The sequence below is a fragment of the Capricornis sumatraensis genome, chromosome 1 (assembly GCF_032405125.1).
Source record: "Capricornis sumatraensis isolate serow.1 chromosome 1, serow.2, whole genome shotgun sequence".
In the NCBI taxonomy this organism is placed as follows: domain Eukaryota; kingdom Metazoa; phylum Chordata; class Mammalia; order Artiodactyla; family Bovidae; genus Capricornis; species Capricornis sumatraensis.
The window spans coordinates 188,678,218-188,698,181 of NC_091069.1; the positions used below are offsets into that span (position 1 = coordinate 188,678,218).

Consider the following 19,964-nt stretch of genomic DNA (forward strand, 5'->3'; position numbering starts at 1 on the left):
TATAAAATTTATTTTCAAAATATTTTTTTGAAAATTCTCAATTCCTCCTCAAGAAATAAATGAAGTCTTAAAATCTGTACAATTAGAATTCCAAATTAGCCAGAACAAAGTATTTCCCCTGCACTTTCTCTGATACTAGTTTTGGTTTATTTATATGATCTCTTTCCATGCTCGGAAATTATCTGCATAATCAAATAATAATCAAAACCAATCAAGTTGAGAATGGATCAATTTTTCTCTTTTAACTATGCTACACGTGTATATACTTTATCACTGCAGTGGTTGCTGTAAGGGAAAGGTTTGGTTTTTCAAAAAAACATTGTCTCTCAGAAAACAGAGTTTGACACTCAAACCATTTACAAAGAACTTTTGTAATGTGCTCTCTTGATTACTTTGAGAAACAAAGTACCATTCAGAAAAGACACATTATTTAGCCTTGTACAAACTTTAGTGCTAGCTTTTACAGGCTTTCAAAGGTCACCTGGTTAAGAGAAAGAATGAGCAAGAATGTTAGCATGTTTAGCAATTATTCTTGGGATTAGACTCTCACTATTTTAATTGTTGACACATTGTAAACAAGCCTTTTAAAGGTAACTTACAAAGCAATGCGGTTAGGGGTCATATCATGAATATGTCACAGGACAAATGAAAAACACCCACTGTCCTACAATTAGAATGGCTACTTGTGGTTGGGAAGTTTTTTCCAGGGACAGAATCATATGCAGATGTTTACAGAGATGTACCTCAAACATCTTAAATGCAAGTGATAATGATGAATTCTAGACAAATATGTTAGACAATTCCACAAGGGATTCTGGTAATGACAAAACACTGATGTCTAATAAACATGGGAAGAGGTTGAACAAAATTATTTCATGAAATGTATATGGGAAAAAAGTGTTATTTCTAAATCAAGTCTGTAAGATTTAAAAAGCAATGTACAACTAAATTAATAAATCATCTATTATAAAAATTGATACGAAAGGAAATAATGTTTTCTAAAAAAAACCCAAAGGTTGCTCAGGACCGAGATACATGGTAGAGAGAGAACTCTGCAAAGTTTTTAGCCACAAGAAAATAGTATCTCCTGAACCAATGAGGACATACTCAGAAGTACCAAGATGTGTTTACAAAGAAAGCCCGGCAATGATCCTGAAGAAATTATTCTGATCTACCCTTCGAGCTATTCAAGACATTAAAGAAAACTTTTGGTGATCTTGCCAGTGTTCAGCAGGCTGAAGGACAACAAAAATGATGTGTGGCATCACACCAATGTCAAGACTGTTTTCAGTACAACCAGGACTTCACTTCTGTCCACATTTTACATGATCCTAAAGGTCATGGTTTATGGCAAAAATCCTGGGAGCCTTAACAGAACATGGACTCAGAACAATTATACAAAGTAAATGGGGGTTTTTCATTTCAATAATACTCACAGTAAAGTTGATGAGGTCATAGTATAGGTGAAGATGCTTTTGCTTAGTAACATGTATCGCTCCAGATTCATCTCTCTTAACCTGATGATGAAATAAAAACAACCTGAATATCAGCTACTGTTTGAGAGACTTTAAAAAGTTTCTCACCTACTCAATCCACCTAGAACATGATTTCCATTCAGAATATGGGTAAAACAAATACTGATAACTAAAGAAACTATTAAACAAATGAAAAAAATCACTCACAAGTGTATGTAGTATATCTGGTATAATCCATGGTCAGTGGTCAAGCTGTCAGTTTAGGCATACCATTGTATTAAATGCACTTCACTTTATTGTGCTTCCAGATATTGTGTGTTTTACAAACTGAAGGTCTGTGGCAACCTTGAGTCAATCTATTGACACCATTTTTCCAACAACATTTGCTCGCTTGCTTACTGTCTCTGTGTCACATTTTGGTAATTTTTGCAGTAATGCAAACTTTTTCAGTATTATTTGTTATAGTAATCCGTGATTAGTAATCTTTGATGTTACTATTGTAATTGTTTTGGCTTTTTGTAAGCAATGAAGTATTTTTTAATTAAGGTATGTACACTGCTTTTTTTTAAGAGATAATGTTATTACATACTTAAAAGACTACAATGTAGTGCAAACATAACTTTTCTATGCCCTGGGAAACCAATCAACTTACGTAACTCACTGCACTGCAGTATTTGCTTTATTGCAGTGGTCTGAAACGGAACCAGTAATATCCCCAGGGTATGCTGTACTGGCAAATGTAATATTCACTCTGTCATACTCAGAACAAACTAACTTCATCACATCAATAACTGTATTTAGCCAGAGTTAAAGCATAAAATAGGATTAGTGGTATGGTGTTAAAAAAAGTAAAACAAAAGTACATTAAAAGGAAAAAAAGGTGCTGCAGTGACCAAAACTAGGCTTTTCTGAAATATGACACTAGTATAGCTCAAACAGCCAGAAATGCAATGTTTTGTTTATGTCCTTCAGTCCCCCTGAAAAGCCTTGTCTTTCCTTCAAAATGCCATCCCTAACTCTCACTGCAACCATCCTTGTAATAAAGCAAGTGAGGTCTTTAGACAAGAGCAAAACCCTTCATTTCCCTCCAACCTCCTATAATCTGTTCTTTTTGCTATTTGTACGGTGCTATTCCTAAAATGTCACTTTAATCATATCACTTTAATTACCTAAGAACCTGTGATGGTTTCCCCTTACCAATCTAGGGCAATTATTATACAATCTAGATCAGAGGTTAGCAAACTTTTTCTGTAAAAAGCCATACAGTAAATATTTTCAGATCTGCAGAGCATACAATCTCTGTTGTAACTACCCAACTCTGCCACTGTTGTGCAAAAGCAGCAATAAATAAGACATAACCAAATGCGCATGAAATAATACTTCACAAAATCAAGTAGCCAGCCACGTCTGGCCCACAGGCCATAGTTTGCCAACCCCTAATCTAGATCCATGCCATATACTCAACTTTATTTTCAACAATAAGCTTCTCCCTGTTATTAATTCTAACATTTATTACTGACTTTCTATATATTTAAGTACTGTCCTAGTAGTTGGAATACAGCAGTAGGGTTGGTTTTAGACTTATGGAGCTTTCAGTCTAGCGAAGAAGAAAAATGTTAAATAAGGAATTTTAGAAGTGCTGAATGTTATAAAAGAAGGTATTACCGATGTCTGTAGTGGGAAATGCTAATTGAGGTCAGTAGGTCAAGGAAGGCAATGCTAATCATGAGCTAGGATAATGTTGAAGAGAGCACAGAGCTTTCCTGGCAGAGACATTGGCATATGTAAAGACACCAAGGCCAAAGACATGGAAGCATCCTAAACATCCATCAACAGATGAATGTATAAAAAAGATGTGATACATAAATAAATGCAGTGTTACTCAGCCACAAGGAAGAATGAAACAATGCCTTTGCAGCACCATGGATGGGCCTAGAGACTGTCATACTAAGTAAATCAGACAGAGAAAGACAAATACATGATATCGCTTATATGTGGAATCTAAAAAAATGATACAAGTGAACTTACTTAAAAAACAGAAACAGGCTCACAGACATAGAAAACAAACTTAGGGTTACCACGGGGAAAGAGGGAGTGGGATAACTTAAGAATTTGGGATAAGCACATACAAACCATTATAGATAAAAGATAAACAGCAAGGTCCTACTGTAAAGCACAGGAAATTATATACAATATTTCATAATATCTACAATGGAAAAGCTGGAAAAGAATATATATATATATATATATATATATATATATATAAACTGTCACAATAAACTGGAAAATTCTGAAAGAGATGGGAATACCAGACCACCTGACCTGCCTCTTGAGAAACCTGTCTGGAGGTCAGGAAGCAACAGTTAGAACTGGACATGGAACAACAGACTGGTTCCAAATAGGAAAAGGAGTACGTCAAGGCTGTATATTGTCACCCTGCTTATTTAACTTCTATGCAGAGTACATCATGAGAAACGCTGGGCTCAAAGAAGCACAAGCTGGAATCAAGATTGCCAGGAGAAATATCAATAACCTCAGATATGCAGATGACACCACCCTTATGGCAGAAACTGAAGAGGAACTAAAAAGCCTCTTGATGAAAGTGAAAGAGGAGAGTGAAAAAGTTGGCTTAAAGCTCAACATTCAGAAAACTACGATCATGGCATCAGGTCCCATCACTTCATGGGAAATAGATGGGGAAACAGTGGAAATAGTGTCGGACTTTATTTTGGGGGGCTCCAAAATCACTGCAGATGGTGACTGCAGCCATGAAATTACAATACACTTACTCTTTGGAAGGAAAGTTATGACCAACCGAGACAGCATACTCAAAAGCAGAGACATTACTTTGCCAACAAAGGTCCATCTAGTCAAGGCTATGGTTTTTCCAATAGTCATGTATGGATGTGAGAATTGGACTGTGAAGAAAGCTGAGCACCGAAGAATTGATGCTTTTGAACTGCGGTGTTGGAGAAGACTCTTGAGAGTCTCTTGGACTGTAAGGAGATCCAGCCAGTCCATCCTAAAGGAGATCAGTCCTGGGTGTTCATTGGAAGGACTGATGCTGAAACTGAAACTCCAGTACTTTGGCCACCTCATGCGAAGAGTTGATTCATTGGAAAAGAATGATGCTGGGAGGGATTTGGGGAAGGAGGAGAAGGGGACGACAGAGGATGAGATGGCTGAATGGCACCACCAACTTGATGCACATGAGTTTGAGTAAACTCCGGGAGTTGGTGATGGACAAGGAGGCATGGCGTGCTACAATTCATGGGGTTGCACAGAGTCGGATATGACTGAGCAACTGAACTGATATATAAACTGAATCACTTTGCTATACACCAGAAACTAACTCAATAATGTCAATTTAAAATATGTCAAATTAAAATACGTCAATTTAAAAAAGAAATAAAAAGACACTGAGGCAAAAGACTAGTTAGGAAGCTATTTCAGAGCCTGGGTTAGAAATGCCTGTGGTTTAGGCTAGGGAAGCAGCATAGGGGAGACAAAAAAAGGAAGTAAATTAGAGTCAGCAGGATGTGTGATAGAGCAGGAATAGAGAGAAAAATGCAACTAAAATGGATCTCCTAGATCTCAGGCTGGAGAAACTAAGTGGACAGTGAGGCACTTGCTTCACTGAGCTAGGAAACTCAAGAAGAGATTCCACAGGCACATTCTTATCTCTGTATCTTCAGTTCATCTTATTTTCCCCAATATGTATATCCATCCCTCCTGCATTATTTGCCCTGTACCCTTCATAAAGTCTTCAACAGCCTCTGTAATCCATACAAATCTCTTCATACTCCAAACTTACATCAAATTTTAAATTCTCATCACATAGTAGAGTCCTTAAATTGTCCTCACTAGTAGCAACGAACATACTGGTTTTGCCTTTCAAACCATATTTTAACCTATTTTTAAAAAGAAATTAAGTTTTATATGTCCTCCAATTGCCTCATGTCCACTACAATGTAAAGGACATAGTAGGTGCTCAATGATACTTGCTAATAAACACACTACATGTAGGTAGGTAAGCCATTAATACAGACATATGTACATTCAAATATTTACACATACACATAAACCATTAATTATTTGTTAGTCAAAGGAGATGGAAATAAGAAATATACCATGAGGCGGCATGGAGCTGAGGGTTTTCCATGTTAACCACTAAAGCCTCAAAAATTAAATAGGTCACTCTCTTTCCAAAGAATTACGATAGTATATTTCTTTGACACAACATTAAATTACTGGTCAATCAGAATGATAACCTGTGACAAAGGACTTCAGCACAGATGTAGCATCATATTAGGACTTACCAGGAGAAAATGAACAACATCTCCTCTGCAGAAGGCAAGCATGGGATTCACGTAATTATGCACTGCCACAAAGTGCCAGGCCAGCAACGGAACGCTGGAAGGATCCATCTGGGTAAGAAGGAAAAAAAAAATCATTGTTAATACAAGAAGAATAAAGAGAAAACTCTGGTTTAAAACAGCAATGGACTGGTGTTCCTTGGTAAAAACTTCTCCTAATTTCTCACTAAAATTCCAGCGGAGTAGGGATTGACTAGGAAGCGTCAAGAAGGAACCTTCTTTGTGGACAGTAATGTTCCACATCTTGACAGAAGTTTGGGTTACGTAAGTATCTATATTTGGCAAAGTTTAGCAAATGTACACTCAAGATCTGTGTGTTTTGTTGTATGTAAATTTTTCTACCAAAGGAAAGACTTTGAATACTGAACTGTACTTAATCATATGCATGTTGAATATTTAGGGGGGAAAAAAAGAGTAATAATTTCTGCAATTTACTTGGAAGCACATTAAAAAGAAAACGATTTGATGAGTGACAATAAACAGGTATATAATGAAGTATACAATAAAATACCAATGGTAGGTATATAGATGTTTAATGTAAAATCCTTTCAACTTCTCTATTTATTTGAAAATGTTCATAATAAAATATTGGGGGGAAAATCAACAAAAACAAAGATGCAAACACATACCATGATAAATCTCAATTAGCCAATGAAGGTCACCTAAGAACAGTTAATGGTAATCTGAGCAGGCTCTACCATCTGAAAGGGCAGGCCTGCTTCCCCTGGGGCCCAGAGATAGAGTACCAATAAGAAAACTGAAGAGCGAGCTCCCTCGTTACAGGGCCTACTTTCTGGACTAGTCTTGGTTCTACACCGTCATTCTCCATCCCATCCCATCCATGCCTCTCCTTACATATTCACTGGAAGAAGACATCACTTTGAAAGCATCCAAGTAGGAAGGAAGAGATACCAAGGTGTGCACAATACACTGCGAGAAGCATCCCCCAAAATGAAATATCACAGGCAGAAGAAACCCCAGAAAGAATACGTCAGAGCAATTCACACTATATTACGGTGGGGTGCTCTCCCTCAGTAGTTCAGTATCAAAGCAGCCGCTGTTCATGAGAGAAAACTTAACAGAATAAAGGAAGGGAAGTATAGATCTTGTGATCCCCAGGACACTGCTCTGGTCGCCAGCTGACAGTTTTGGTCACATCAAGGTAAGCAGACAGAGAGCTGATTTCCATTCTATCTAGCTTTCTGACAGCCTCACAGAATTCACCACTCATGAATCATCTTCCCCGACCTCCCAACATGGTCTTTTTGCCCATAAGATGGAGATTTACTCACCCGTCCATACGGAAAAGTCATCCACACTTTCAAGGATGGCTTCAATCCAATGACCAGTATCTTTAGGGAGAAAAAATACATTTTCACTATTTACCCTGCAATTTTCAGATTTTTGGTATTCAAAGTCTCTTAAGTTATAAGCTTCATCTTCTAAATACCTTTGTTAAGGATGCCATGGCCAATAAGGAAAACTGTGTGATGGGATGATCTTTCAACTCGGGCTTAGAGTGGAGAGGTTCAATACAGCAAACTTCACCCTTGGAACCGCTAAACAGGCATCGAGATTCACAAGTTCTCACTCCCATCACTCTCCTGAAAATGTAACCCAAAATGCAGAATCATCTTAGCAATGATCCAAGGCACTACATCTCTACAGCAGATGACTACAAAAGCCTCCTGATTCCTACTCCTGCCCCCAACAATCCAAACTCCACATGACATCAGCGTGTCCTTTTCAATGTAGGGTCAGATTTACCACCTTCTCCTATGGCTTCTCCCTCTCCAATGGCTTACCACTGTACACAAAATAAAATCGACTCTCACCAGGTTTACAACATCCTGTACGATTTTATATGATCTCTCTCCCGCCTGCACTCCTCTCCCCCTGCTACTGCTGCTGATAAGCACGTGCTCCAGCCACAGTGGCCTTCTGTCCGCTGCTCCAGCAGGCCACGGTGTGCCCACCTCGAAGTTTCTGTGCTCGAATATCCCTCTGGCTGGAACACTTCTTCCAGGTCTTTTCATTTGTTGACTAGATTATCATCCAGGTTTTTGTTTAAATGTCACCTTCAGAGAGAAGCCTTCCTAAATGATTCTCAAATGCACTCCAGCACACTGATCTGTCTTATTTTCTTCACAGCACTCATACTTAAAGTTATTTACGTGTTGGTTTATTGACTGTCTCCCTACCCCCACCCCAACTAGAATGTAAGTTCTACCAGAGTAGCAACCTTGACCGGTTCACAGCCATAACGCTGGTATCTAGAACAATGCCTACACATAGGGGATAGCCAATAAACATCAGCTGAATAAATCAATAGTGCTGCGCTAGGTGCTGAGAGAGGGCATCAGAGGTCAGACAGGCAGAAACCACAATCACAGAAAACTAACCAATCTAATCACATGGACCACAGTCTCGTCAAACTCAATGAAACTGAGGCATGCCGTGTAGGGCCACCCAAGACAGACAGGTCGTGGTGGAGAGTTCTAACAAAATGTGGTCCACTGGAGAAGGGAATGGCAAACCACTTCAGTATTCTTGCCTTGAGAACCCCATGAACAGTATGAAAAGGCAAAAAGACAGGACAATGAAAGATGAACTCCCCAGGTCTGTAGGTGCCCAACATGCAATGGGAGAAGGGTAGAGAAATAATGACGAAAGAATGAAGAGACAGAGCCAAAGCAAAAACACCACCCAGCTGAGGATATGACTGGTGATGGAAGCAAGGTCCAATGCCATTAAGAACAATATTGTATAGGAACCTGGAATGTTAGGTCCATGAATCAGGGCAAATTGGAAGTGGTCAAACAGGAGATGGCAAGAGTGAATGTCAACATTTTAGTAATCAGCGAACTAAAATGGACTGGAATGGGTGAATTTAACTCAGATGACCATATCATACCTACTACTGTGGACAAAAATCCCTTAGAAGAAATGGGAGTATCCATCATAGTCAACAAGAGAGTCCGAAATGCAGTACTTGGGTGCAATCTCAAAAACAACAGAATGATCTCTGTTCGCTTCCAAGGCAAACCATTCAATATCACAGTAATCCAAGTCTATGGCCCGAGCGGTAATGCTGAAGCAGCTGAAGTTGAATGGTGCTGTGAAGACCTACAAGACCTTTTAGAACTAACACCCAAAAAAGATATCCTTTTCGTTAAAGGGGACTGGAAGGCTAAAGTAGGAAGTCAAGAAACACCTGGAGTAACAGGCAAATTTGGCCTTGGAGTACAAAATGAAGCAGAGCAAAGGCTCATAGAGTTTTGCCAAAAGAATGCACTGATCATAGCAAACACCCTCTTCCAACAACACAAGAGAAGACTCTACACGTGGACATCACCAGATGGTCAACACCAAAATAAGACTGATTATATTCTTTACAGCCAAAGATGGAGAAGCTCTATACAGTGAGCAAAAACAAGACTGGGAGCTGACTGTGGCTCAGATCATGAACTCCTTACTGCCAAATTCAGACTTAAATTGAAGAAGGTAGGGAAAACCACTAGACCATTCAGATATGACCTAAATCAGATCCCTTATGATTGTACAGTGGAAGTGGGAAATAGTTTTAAGGGAGTAGATCTGAGAGAGTGCCCAATGGATGGAAGATAGTGATACTGTATAGGAGACAGGGAGCAAGACCATCCCCAAGAAAAAGAAATGCAAAAAAGCAAAATGGCTTTCTGAGGAGCCTTACAAATAGGTGTGAAAAGAAGAGAAGCGAAAAACAAGGGAGAAAAGTAAAGATATACCCATTTGAATGCAGTTCCAAAGAGTAGCAAGGAGAGATAAGAAAGCCATCCTCAGCAATCAGTGCAAAGAAATAGAGGAAAACAATAGAGTGGGAGAGACTAGAGATCTCTTCAAGAAAATTAGAGATACCAAGTGAACATTTCATGCAAAGCTGGGCTTAATAAAGGACAGAAATGGTATGCTTCTAAAAGAAGAAGATATTAAGAAGAGGCCACAAGAATACACAGGAGAACTGTACAAAAAAGTTCTTCACAACCCAGATGATCACAATGGTGTGATCACTTACCCAGAGCCAGACATACTAGAATGTGAAGTGAAGTGGGCTTTAGGAAGCATCACTATGAACAAAGCTAGTGGAGGTGATGGAATTCCAGTTGAGCTATTTCAAATCCTGAAAGATGATGCTGTGGAAGTGCTACACTCAATATGCCAGCAAATTTGGAAAACTCAGCAGTGGCTATGGGACTGGAAAAGGTCAGTTTTCATTCCAATCCCAAAGAAAGGCAATGCCAAAGAATGCTCAAACTACCACACAATTGCACTCATCTCACATGCTAGTAAAGTAATACTCAAAATTCTCCAAGTCAGGCTTCAACAATACATGAACCGTGAACTTCCAGATGTTCAAGCTGGTTTTACAAAAGGCAGAGGAACCAGAGATCAAATTGCCAATATCTGCTGGATCATCAAAAAAGCAAGGGAGTTCCAGAAAAATATCTATTTCTGCTTTATTGACTATGCCAAAGCCTTTGACTGTATGGATCACAATAAACTGTGGAAAATTCTGAGAGAGATGGGAATACCAGACCACCTGACCTGCCTCTTGAGAAATCTATATACAGGTCAGGAAGCAACAGTTAGAACTGGACATGGAACAACAGACTGGTTCCAAATAGGAAAAGGAGTTCATCAAGGCTGTATATTGTCACCCTGCTTATTTAACTTATATGCAGAGTACATCATGAGAAACGCTGGACTGGAAGAAACACAAGCTGGAATCAAGATTGCCAGGAGAAATATCAATAAACCTCAAATATGCAGATGACACCACCCTTATGGCAGAAAGTGAAGAGGAACTAAAAAGCCTCTTGATGAAAGTGAAAGAGGAGAGTGAAAAAGTTGGCTTAAAGCTCAACATTCAGAAAACGAAGATCATGGCATCCGGTCCCATCACTTCATGGGAAATAGATGGGGAAACAGTGGCTGACTATTTATGAGGGGGCTCCATAATCACTGCAGATGGTGACTGCAGCCATGAAATTAAAAGACGCTTACTCCTTGGAAGGAAAGCTATGACCAACCTTGACAGCATATTAAAAAGCAGAGACATTACTTTGTCAACAAAGGTCCATCTAGTCAAGGCTATGGTTTTTCCAGTGGTCATGTATGGATATGAGAGTTGAGGACTATAAAGAAAGCTGAGCACCGAAGAATTGATGCTTTTGAATTGTGGTGTTGGAGAAGACTTTTGAAATTTCCTTGGACTGCAAGGAGATCCAACCAGTCCATCCTAAAGGAGATCAGTCCTGGGTGTTCATTGGAAGGACTGATGTTGAAGCTGAAACTCCAATACTTTGGCCCCCTGATGCGAAGAACTGACTCATTTGAAAAGACTCTGATGCTGGGAAAGATTGAAGGTGGGAGGATAAGGAGACGAAAGAGGATGAGATGGTTGGATGGCATCTCTGACTCAATGGACATGGACAGGGAGGCCTGGCATGCTGCAGGCCATAGCGTCGCAAACAGTAGGATACGACTGAGCGACTGAATTGAACTGGTATTTTTCAAACAATTACTTTGGACTTGATATTGTCAGGAGGCGTGTGAAATGTAAGAAACATAGTCCTTACTTTGAAGAACTCTGGAAACAAAATACACATTGAATTTTTTTGTCTTTTTTAACTCAGATTTATAAATGTTCTTACACAGAATCTAAACAGTCTTTCCCTTTATTTAAAGAGTAAACAGGGCAATTCGAAGGCAAAAGGAACCTTGTACACCTGGTCATTATGGTTATAACCAACTGGGCCTGGGGTCTAAACTGAAATTATTGATATACTCCAGGATAATGGTTCCCAAGATTGACAGAGTTTAGGAACACTTTGGGGAGGAGGAGTCTAGAATCCCAACTTGGATGTACTGAGACAGAATTTGGGGGGACCAGGCATGGTGCTCCGTAGGTTCTATAAGCCTCCCCAGATAAGTGTAATACACAGCCACAACCAATTTACAATCACTTGGGTTTTCCAGACCTCTTCATATTCAACTTCAAGTCATTAAATTGGAGCTAATCTTTTCGTTTGTCTACAAATGTCCAATAGTCTTACTTAAATGTCAATTCAAAAACAGAGCCTCCGCTGTCGTTGCAAATTGCAAGAGTTGGATCATCTGTAAACTAAACAGAGAAGGAATTTATTTTCTTAATGATTTTTAAACAACCAGTCAAATGTTAAAAAGGGGAAAAATTATAAAATTTTAAAAATACAAGACAAACACATTTAATAGCATTTGAAATCACCTAGACTGACCTCATTACTCTAAACATACAAACTTACCCATATTTAGAATAAAAATGGTTCAATATCATTAAAAATTGAAACTTTAAAGAAGTAAAACCCTCTCAAAAGGATAAAAGAAAAATACAAACTATGATTCATAAAAGCCCTAAACTTCTCTACTTGGGTTCTTATATTAATTTTTTCAAACTTGCTATTAAGCTGAATAGGATACTTTGGAAATACAGCTGCCTAGCTTTCAAGAATAAAGTCACAGTAAAAGATATTTGATGTCTCTGGGAAATAAGCTTGTTAGAATATGTTTTCTGAATAACTGAAGAGTTAACCTACTATATTTAAAAAGAGTTTAACTTTTTATGCAACTCTTCCTAAAATGTGCTGCCCCTTCAGTCTTCTTCAATAAAGTATACTTTAGTTACTATTATCTACCCTGGAAAAAGCAATACATAATGTTCACAATGAGACTGTCCTAAGGGCTGATGTGGCCTGATAGATGTGCATGCCAATAGATACAAAATTGAATAACTTAATTTATATACTTCCTAACCCCAAAGGTTGTAAAACCATCCTAACTGGCATGCCTTTGGACTCTTCCGGAATGGCTGAGGTACAGGAGGCTACTATGAAATGCATCTTCTTCAACCACACACAGGCAAAGTACAGAAGTCCTACACCGTGGTTCTCAAAGGCCTAGCTGAGCAGTTGCAAAAGTGGAGTGTAGAGAAAATAATAGCATTCATAATTTTTATTTATATTCTACTTCCTGTGTATGTGTTTTATGATATATTTAGATTTAGTACAGCAGTACATTTAATTTTAAATAAATATTTTATATATATATATATATACACACACACACACACACACAGACGTGTGTGTGTGTGTATGAGTGTGTGTGTGTATGAATTAAAGCCCAAATTATTATTGATGGGATGTGTAGAGTTAAGTCTGGAGATTAATGAATAAGAGGTTGACAGAATAAGTAGCCTTTGTCAATAGCAGGCCTCAGAATTACTGAGAAGTGTCTATACTTGTGGCATTCCCAAGCAACACAAATGTGCTTTCAATGTCAGCTACATTCTTCTGCTTTTATTTCTTCTGCCTTTTTCTGTCTTTACCGCTTCTGTTTCTTATTGTTTCTCCCAAAGATTTTGCTTTTTTCTGCAAATGGATTGGATTTTCATAAACCATCAAACAAACATTTACTGAGCAACTACTACATGTAACACACAGAAATAAAAGAGAAACAGATCCTGGTTTCAAAGACCTTAATCTATTAAAGGAGATAAGACATAACACAAACAATAACATATTAGAAGTTGGCTCATGCCATATGAAAACAGGTCAAGAGAAACTGCCATGATGTTCAGAAAGGGGAGAAATTCTCTCTACTTGTCTTGGTTGTTTTCATTGTTACTAAATGCTTCAATGCTGCTTTGTCACAAGACTTTTTATGTAACTGAGATGCAGACACATAAACTCCAGATGCTCCCAGACTTTAAAAAGCATATGTATGGATAAGAGAGGTCTGCACAGCTAACTAACCAAATGTGTACATGATTAAAATCCAGATCTGATTTTAGACTTCCCGTTATAATCCTGTACGTTTTATACTTCTGAACATGGACTCGACAGCATACGAAAACCAAGGTTCACATTGTATTTATAAATTAAATGTTACCTAAGGTGGTTTATTTTTTTCAGGCATGTAAGGAGAAAGTCAAGATTCGAACCTTGATGCTTTTCCTTTGGAGGCCTGAAAGAAAATAAACCAAGAAATTTGTCTCTAAACATAATGCAAACCTTGGTTCTTTCACAACCGGTGCCTTGAACCTTCAAGTAATTTCCAACAAAGTGTGACAGGGCACACCACTTCAGCAGTAAAATCCTGGTGGACTAAGCAAAAAGTAAAAAGACCTTTTAGAATTTGCACGTGAGTTTTCAGCAGCGTACTGCCTGTCTTTGCTGCCAATCTTTCATCTAGGATCACTTCAATTTACTCTCTTTCCTGCTGTGTCTACTAGACGTCAGTACAACTTAATAGCTGAATGTTACCATGATAGCCTAGCTCTGGATTGTGCGTGGGAAAACATCTTGTTGGGCCAGTCACATAAAAGACAGTTCACTTCCAAGGATTCTGTTTATAAAGAAATCTACTTTAAAATGGATAAAGGGCATAATAAGAAAGATTATTAGAAAAAGAAAATAAGAACTGTACCTTAATATGTAATATTGCTGTTCCCGGAGGATGAGCATCTGTTATTGATCTTAGAAGCTTTCCACTGGCCAAATCCCACATAGTGATCTATAAGACAACTAAATGCTTTAAAAACAAATTTATTGCTCTTTTTTGGACTTAAATATCTTGGCTTTTGGCTGAAATAATCTATTCCTGGCCTATAAACATTGCAGACAAAGAACTATAAAGTTAAAACATAACTAAAGGTTGCAGATCCACGAAAGCATGGGGCCCTTATTTCATCTTCATCCTCCCCTCATCCTACCCAGTCTACTTTTCCCTTCAGATTTTAAATCTTACTCTTTTACTGAAAGGTAAGACAGATTTCTTTAATGAGTCAATCTCTTTAACACTGGTAAAAATTATAAAAAGGGCTTACTGCCAAACCAATTAGTGACATGTAAGTCAGAAGAAGAGAAGAAACAAAACTTATTGCCCAGTTCCAGAAGTAAAAACAAATACCAAATTTGTGTTCAGGGACACAGTCACAAAGCAGAACATACTGTACTTAAAAATCAACAACAATCATCCTCACTACAAAAAGAAAGTACATTTTGTATAACAGCCTGGTTGGTTTATAAAAGCTATTTACATATAGGGACACATGAATTGAGACATTAAAAATCATAGACTCTGGCTCAGTCAGTAACTTAATTTAAAAATTTGGACAAAAGTCAGACCAAGCAAATTCAGGTTAGCTCTACAGACAGACATATCACTTTATAACATGTTTTTGTCTTCAAGATACTGATGTAGAGTTAACAGGTTTAATTCATTTTACACTGTCTTATAGGTAAAATAAAGTTCCTATTTACCTGTCCCTTAGCAAAGCCACAGAGAAGTCTTGAGCAGTCGTTGTTGATACTGAGGGCAGAGATAGCTCCATACTGACCTCCAACACTAGTGCTACCCAAGCAGAGTCGCAAAGCTTGATTCTGATCTAAAGAAACCAATTGATAAAATCAAGTGAAAGAAATAAAGGGGTGACCAAGTATGTACATAGCATAAGCTTGTTTTCAAACACTTTGAGGTAGTAAGAATCAAATGAAGTTACGTTCATCTTAAAATATATTTATTGAGCATCTACTAGACAGTGGGCATTGAATTAGACACTAAGAATGCAGAAAAAAACAATAACTACAAGGAAGCATAATACAAAACTTACTAATGTTTAAAAAATACTAAGAAAACTATCTCTTGGAACAACCAACTAACTTTCATTCTAGAATTGTATTTTTTGCCATTTTTAGAATGCAAGGTACATGAAATACCACCTTTTACAGTAGCTTTAAAACTTCAAAAATCAAAATTTATTTACAGTTTAGCTAAAATTTACATTTATATTATCCCTGAAGAAAAGATTTACCAGGCAAATGAACAGTACAAATAAAATCATAGGGTATGTTTAAATAACTTAAGGAAATTCTTTTCAAGCATCAACAGCTGATATGCTAAAAGCAAATAATTCAAATCGCTACTAAATAAAGTTACTTAAGGGCAAGGATTCTGCCATAATCACCCCTGATTTCTCTAGGAAGCATTTGGATATTACTAAACTTTATTATCTAATAACTAGAAGAAATTCCTCTAGGGCTTCTCCTAGGCAGCGCTTATTTTATATTATATAGAGCTCATTACTGTACCCACTTGAAAACAATAAGATAAAAATTTTAAACATAAAGCATGTCTACAAACTTTAACTGTTTGTTTTTTTTAGTTGAGCGGGGGGGAAACACCATACTTGCACAATCAGGAGTTCTCTTAACTCCCCCAGCAATTGTTTGTGCTTCCCTTCACTATCTATGTGCTACGTTTGGGAGGTAAATACATCTTACCCCCACTCCTAGACTATGACCTATCTAAGGGCTGAGATCATGAAGAGAATTAACATCCCCAGAATGCCTAGGGTAGTGCCTTGCACACAGAAGGCATCTGACAATCACCTTAATAGATGCCATATTTGCAAATCTTCCTCCCAAAAGGTAAACCCAGTTATCATCAGGAAGAGCCTAAAGACATTCATTCCCAAATGCAGGGAATACTACTAGGTAAGCCCTTTTGCCCATCCAAAGTGAATACTGTAAGAATATTGTTCTATGTTCACAAGCAGGCTCAAATAGCAATCCCCACCTCCCCAGGAGTTCTGACACAATTAAAGTCAGAATTAATTGTCTCAGTTCTGACACAATTAGTGGCTGTATCCAGCACACAGAAAATATTTGATGTTTTATGATGTCACTTTAGATCTTAGCCTTCCAAGATGAACATTTGAAATGGAATAAAATTCATAATATACAAGGTCTGATGTACTTTAAAGGTCCTATGTTTATTCACATCTAAAATTATCACAAGAACAGATTTTTTCCTTATTTCCTTCCATCCTTACATACATTTTCCTCCCTTTTTCAGTTTAATCCAAACTATTAAAATTGCCTTTTTCCTGACTTTAAATATGACATCACATTTTACTTTGTTCAACTGAATTGCATGCCTAACGGTGTTTTTCATGATCTCAGGGCTACGTTATACAGTTAGTAGACGATCCTTACACCCTGTTCTGCAAATTGTCAAGACTCATAGACTGGGTAACAGTGTTGTATACATACTACCACTGTGGGTCATCTGAGTAGTCCAACCAATGGACTGAAAAACTAAGAGGACAAAGACAGAAATTCTGCACCAGCCTCAAAAAGTCCATTTAGCCTGGTTGTCTGCCCTCGAGGCAAGAGTAGTGTTGGAAGTCTCTCCTTTGATATCCAAATTAAACAGTTCTGATTGACTAGTACTTAAAGACACTAACTATTGCTTTAACAAAATCCTTACTTTAAATTTGACTATTTAAGTACTCTTATAACTCAGGGATCACCAACGCAATGGACATGAGTTTGAGTAAACTCCAGGAGTTGGTGATGGACAGGGAGGCCTGGCGTGCTGCAGTCCGTGGGGTCGCAAAGAGGACATGACTGAGAGACTGAACTGAACTGATAACTCAGGGAAAGTAAGCATAGGAGAATTTAAGGAGTATGACAAATTAGAGAATAAGGGTACAATTAAGAAAAAGGAAGTAAAGAGGGAACGAAAAAGACACAACTAACCTCTACATTAAAAACACAGACATGACTTTTTTTCTGACTGTGTACTAAAAACTAGCTAAGACAGGGACCAAATTATCAACAGTGGTCACTCCTAAAATATGTACTAAATTTATATCCCATTGGACTCTGTTAATGAAAGCTGTCAATGTTTTCCCCTTGACTTTTACAATGTATTCATTATCTTTATAATGTCCCTTTATAAGGTAGCATGGCTGTGAGGTAATGCACAGTGTATAAAATGTAATATAGTTTAACTCCACAAAGATACTTATCAATTCTTATTGGTGTCATTATACATTCTGTATTTATGATACCATATTAATAAACCTATACAATTTAAACTAAAATCAGAAAAGATAGAATTTCTGCAGAAAGAAAGCAGGGTCTTATTGAAGAGGTTTCTTCTACTAGAACATTCTGTAGTCCAGATTTTTCTAGACTATTCTGAGGAAAGGCACTTGGTGAAGATAAACATAAAACCTCTCTCAAACAATTTCTAAATTTACACAGAAGGAAGAAAAGGACCCGAACAGAAGTAAGAAAGGTGAAAATCAGAGCTTTCCATGTTCTACTCCTCCAAGGGGGCTCTTGATCTGGGGGGGGCATGGGGGAATGCAATGAGACTATCATTTTTCCCATAAGCTTCCCAGAGTTGGTACAGAGCTTAAATTTTGTAAAAGCCTATGAAAAATATGAAAACTATCCAATGATACACATGCAAAGAATTATTTTAATGATAATACGTAGCTTATCAATTAAGAGAACTCAAAGCCCAGATACCACAAAAAGCACATCTAAATTGACAGTGCAATGAATTACATCTATTTCTTTATTAGTATATCTTTCAAAATACACTTTACTTAGGGTCGATCTCAGCATATTCCAGGCTTATGAGTAATGGACTAAGTAACAAAGAAAAGCCATAAATAATATATAAAGTCTACAACAGCCATAAAATCTAAATTTGAACATACTTCAAGAATTTCTGCTCTTTCCACATACCAAAATTAACCTAATGCTCTGTTTCTTCACCCCTAATTTAACTACACCCTAAAGACTATCAAAGAAGGAAATACCTAGATCCTAGAATCAAAATCAAATTATATGTGTACAGCTCTACTTTTATCGCCAGTATTCACCATTCTTCAATATTACTCCTTTGGCACATTAAAATATTCTCTAAGAACAAAGAAGAAGAAGAAAAGGGAGATTAGGAAACATTTTTCATCAATGATCATAAAACAGCAGAAGCACTTTATCTGACCACCTCTAACACACACAGAATTAAAGCTCTCCATTCCCACTAAGCACGGCCAAGAGGAGCTAACCCACATCCGAGATCAGGGGCAGAAGCCGGGAGGACCCCATGCCCAAAGGGTGGCGGCCAAGAGGAGTTACCCCACTTCCAAGGTCAGGGGCAGCGGCTGAGTGTGCCAGGCTGCCACGGCACAGGAATGGCCAAGAGGAGACACCTCGCGTCCAAGGTCAGGGGCGGCGGCCGGGAGGAGCTACCCCATGTCTGAGGCCAGGGGTGGCAGCCAGGAAGAGAAACCCCATGACCGAGGAGCTGTGCCTGCACGGGCATAGGAGGGCCTAGAGGAGCTATCCCATGTTGAAGGTCAGGAAGGGCAGTGGTGAAGAGATACCCTTCGTCCAAAGTAAGGAGCAGCAGCTGCGCTTCGCTGGAGCAGCCGTGAAGAGACACCCCACACCCAAGGTAAGAGAAACCCAAGTAAGATGGTAGGTGTTGCAAGAGGGAATCAGAGGGCAGACACACTGAAACCATACTCACAGAAAACTAGTCAATCTAATCACACTAGGACCACAGCCTTGTCTAACTCAATGAAACTAAGCCATGCCCATGGGGCCACCTAAATTAGATTGAACACCGAAATTAGATTGATTATATTCTTTGCAGCCAAAGATAGAGAAGTTCCATACAGTCAACAAAAACAAGACCAGGAGCTGACTGTGGCTCAGATCACGAACTCCTTATTACCAAATTCAGACTTAAACTGAAGAAAGTAGGGAAAACCGCTAGACCATTCAGATATGACCTAAATCAAATCCCTTATGATTATACAGTGGAAGTGAGAAATAGATTTAAGGGCCTAGATCTCATAGATAGAGTGCCTGATGAACTATGGAATGAGGTTCATGACATTGTACAGGAGACAGGGATCAAGACCATCCCCATGGAAAAGAAATGCAAAAAAGCAAAATGGCTGTCTGGGAAGGCCTTACAAATAGCTATGAAAAGAAGAGAGGTGAAAAGCAAAGGAGAAAAGGAAAGATATAAGCATCTGAATGCAGAGTTCCAAAGAATGGCAAGGAGAGATAAGAAATCCTTCTTCAGCGATCAATGCAAAGAAATAGAGGAAAAGACCAGAATGGGAAAGACTAGAGATCTCTTCAAGAAGATTAGAGACACCAAGGGAATATTTCATGCAAAGATGGGCTCAATAAAGGACAGAAATGGTATGGACCTAACAGAA

The 19,964-nt window shown here is 38.2% G+C and overlaps 1 protein-coding gene across 1 annotated transcript in view; it reads right to left on the reverse strand.

Annotated features, from left to right (window-relative positions):
- Positions 1-19,964, reverse strand: part of VPS8 (VPS8 subunit of CORVET complex) — a 300,926-nt gene that overhangs the window by 250,204 nt on the left and 30,758 nt on the right. The window contains exons 9-15 of the mRNA XM_068987935.1: positions 15,190-15,314; positions 14,354-14,440; positions 11,947-12,014; positions 7,302-7,455; positions 7,144-7,203; positions 5,795-5,902; positions 1,437-1,517 (exon numbers count right to left, since the gene is read on the reverse strand). Coding sequence (XP_068844036.1) covers positions 1,437-1,517; positions 5,795-5,902; positions 7,144-7,203; positions 7,302-7,455; positions 11,947-12,014; positions 14,354-14,440; positions 15,190-15,314 — 683 coding nt within the window. The remainder of the gene's footprint in view (positions 1-1,436; positions 1,518-5,794; positions 5,903-7,143; positions 7,204-7,301; positions 7,456-11,946; positions 12,015-14,353; positions 14,441-15,189; positions 15,315-19,964) is intronic.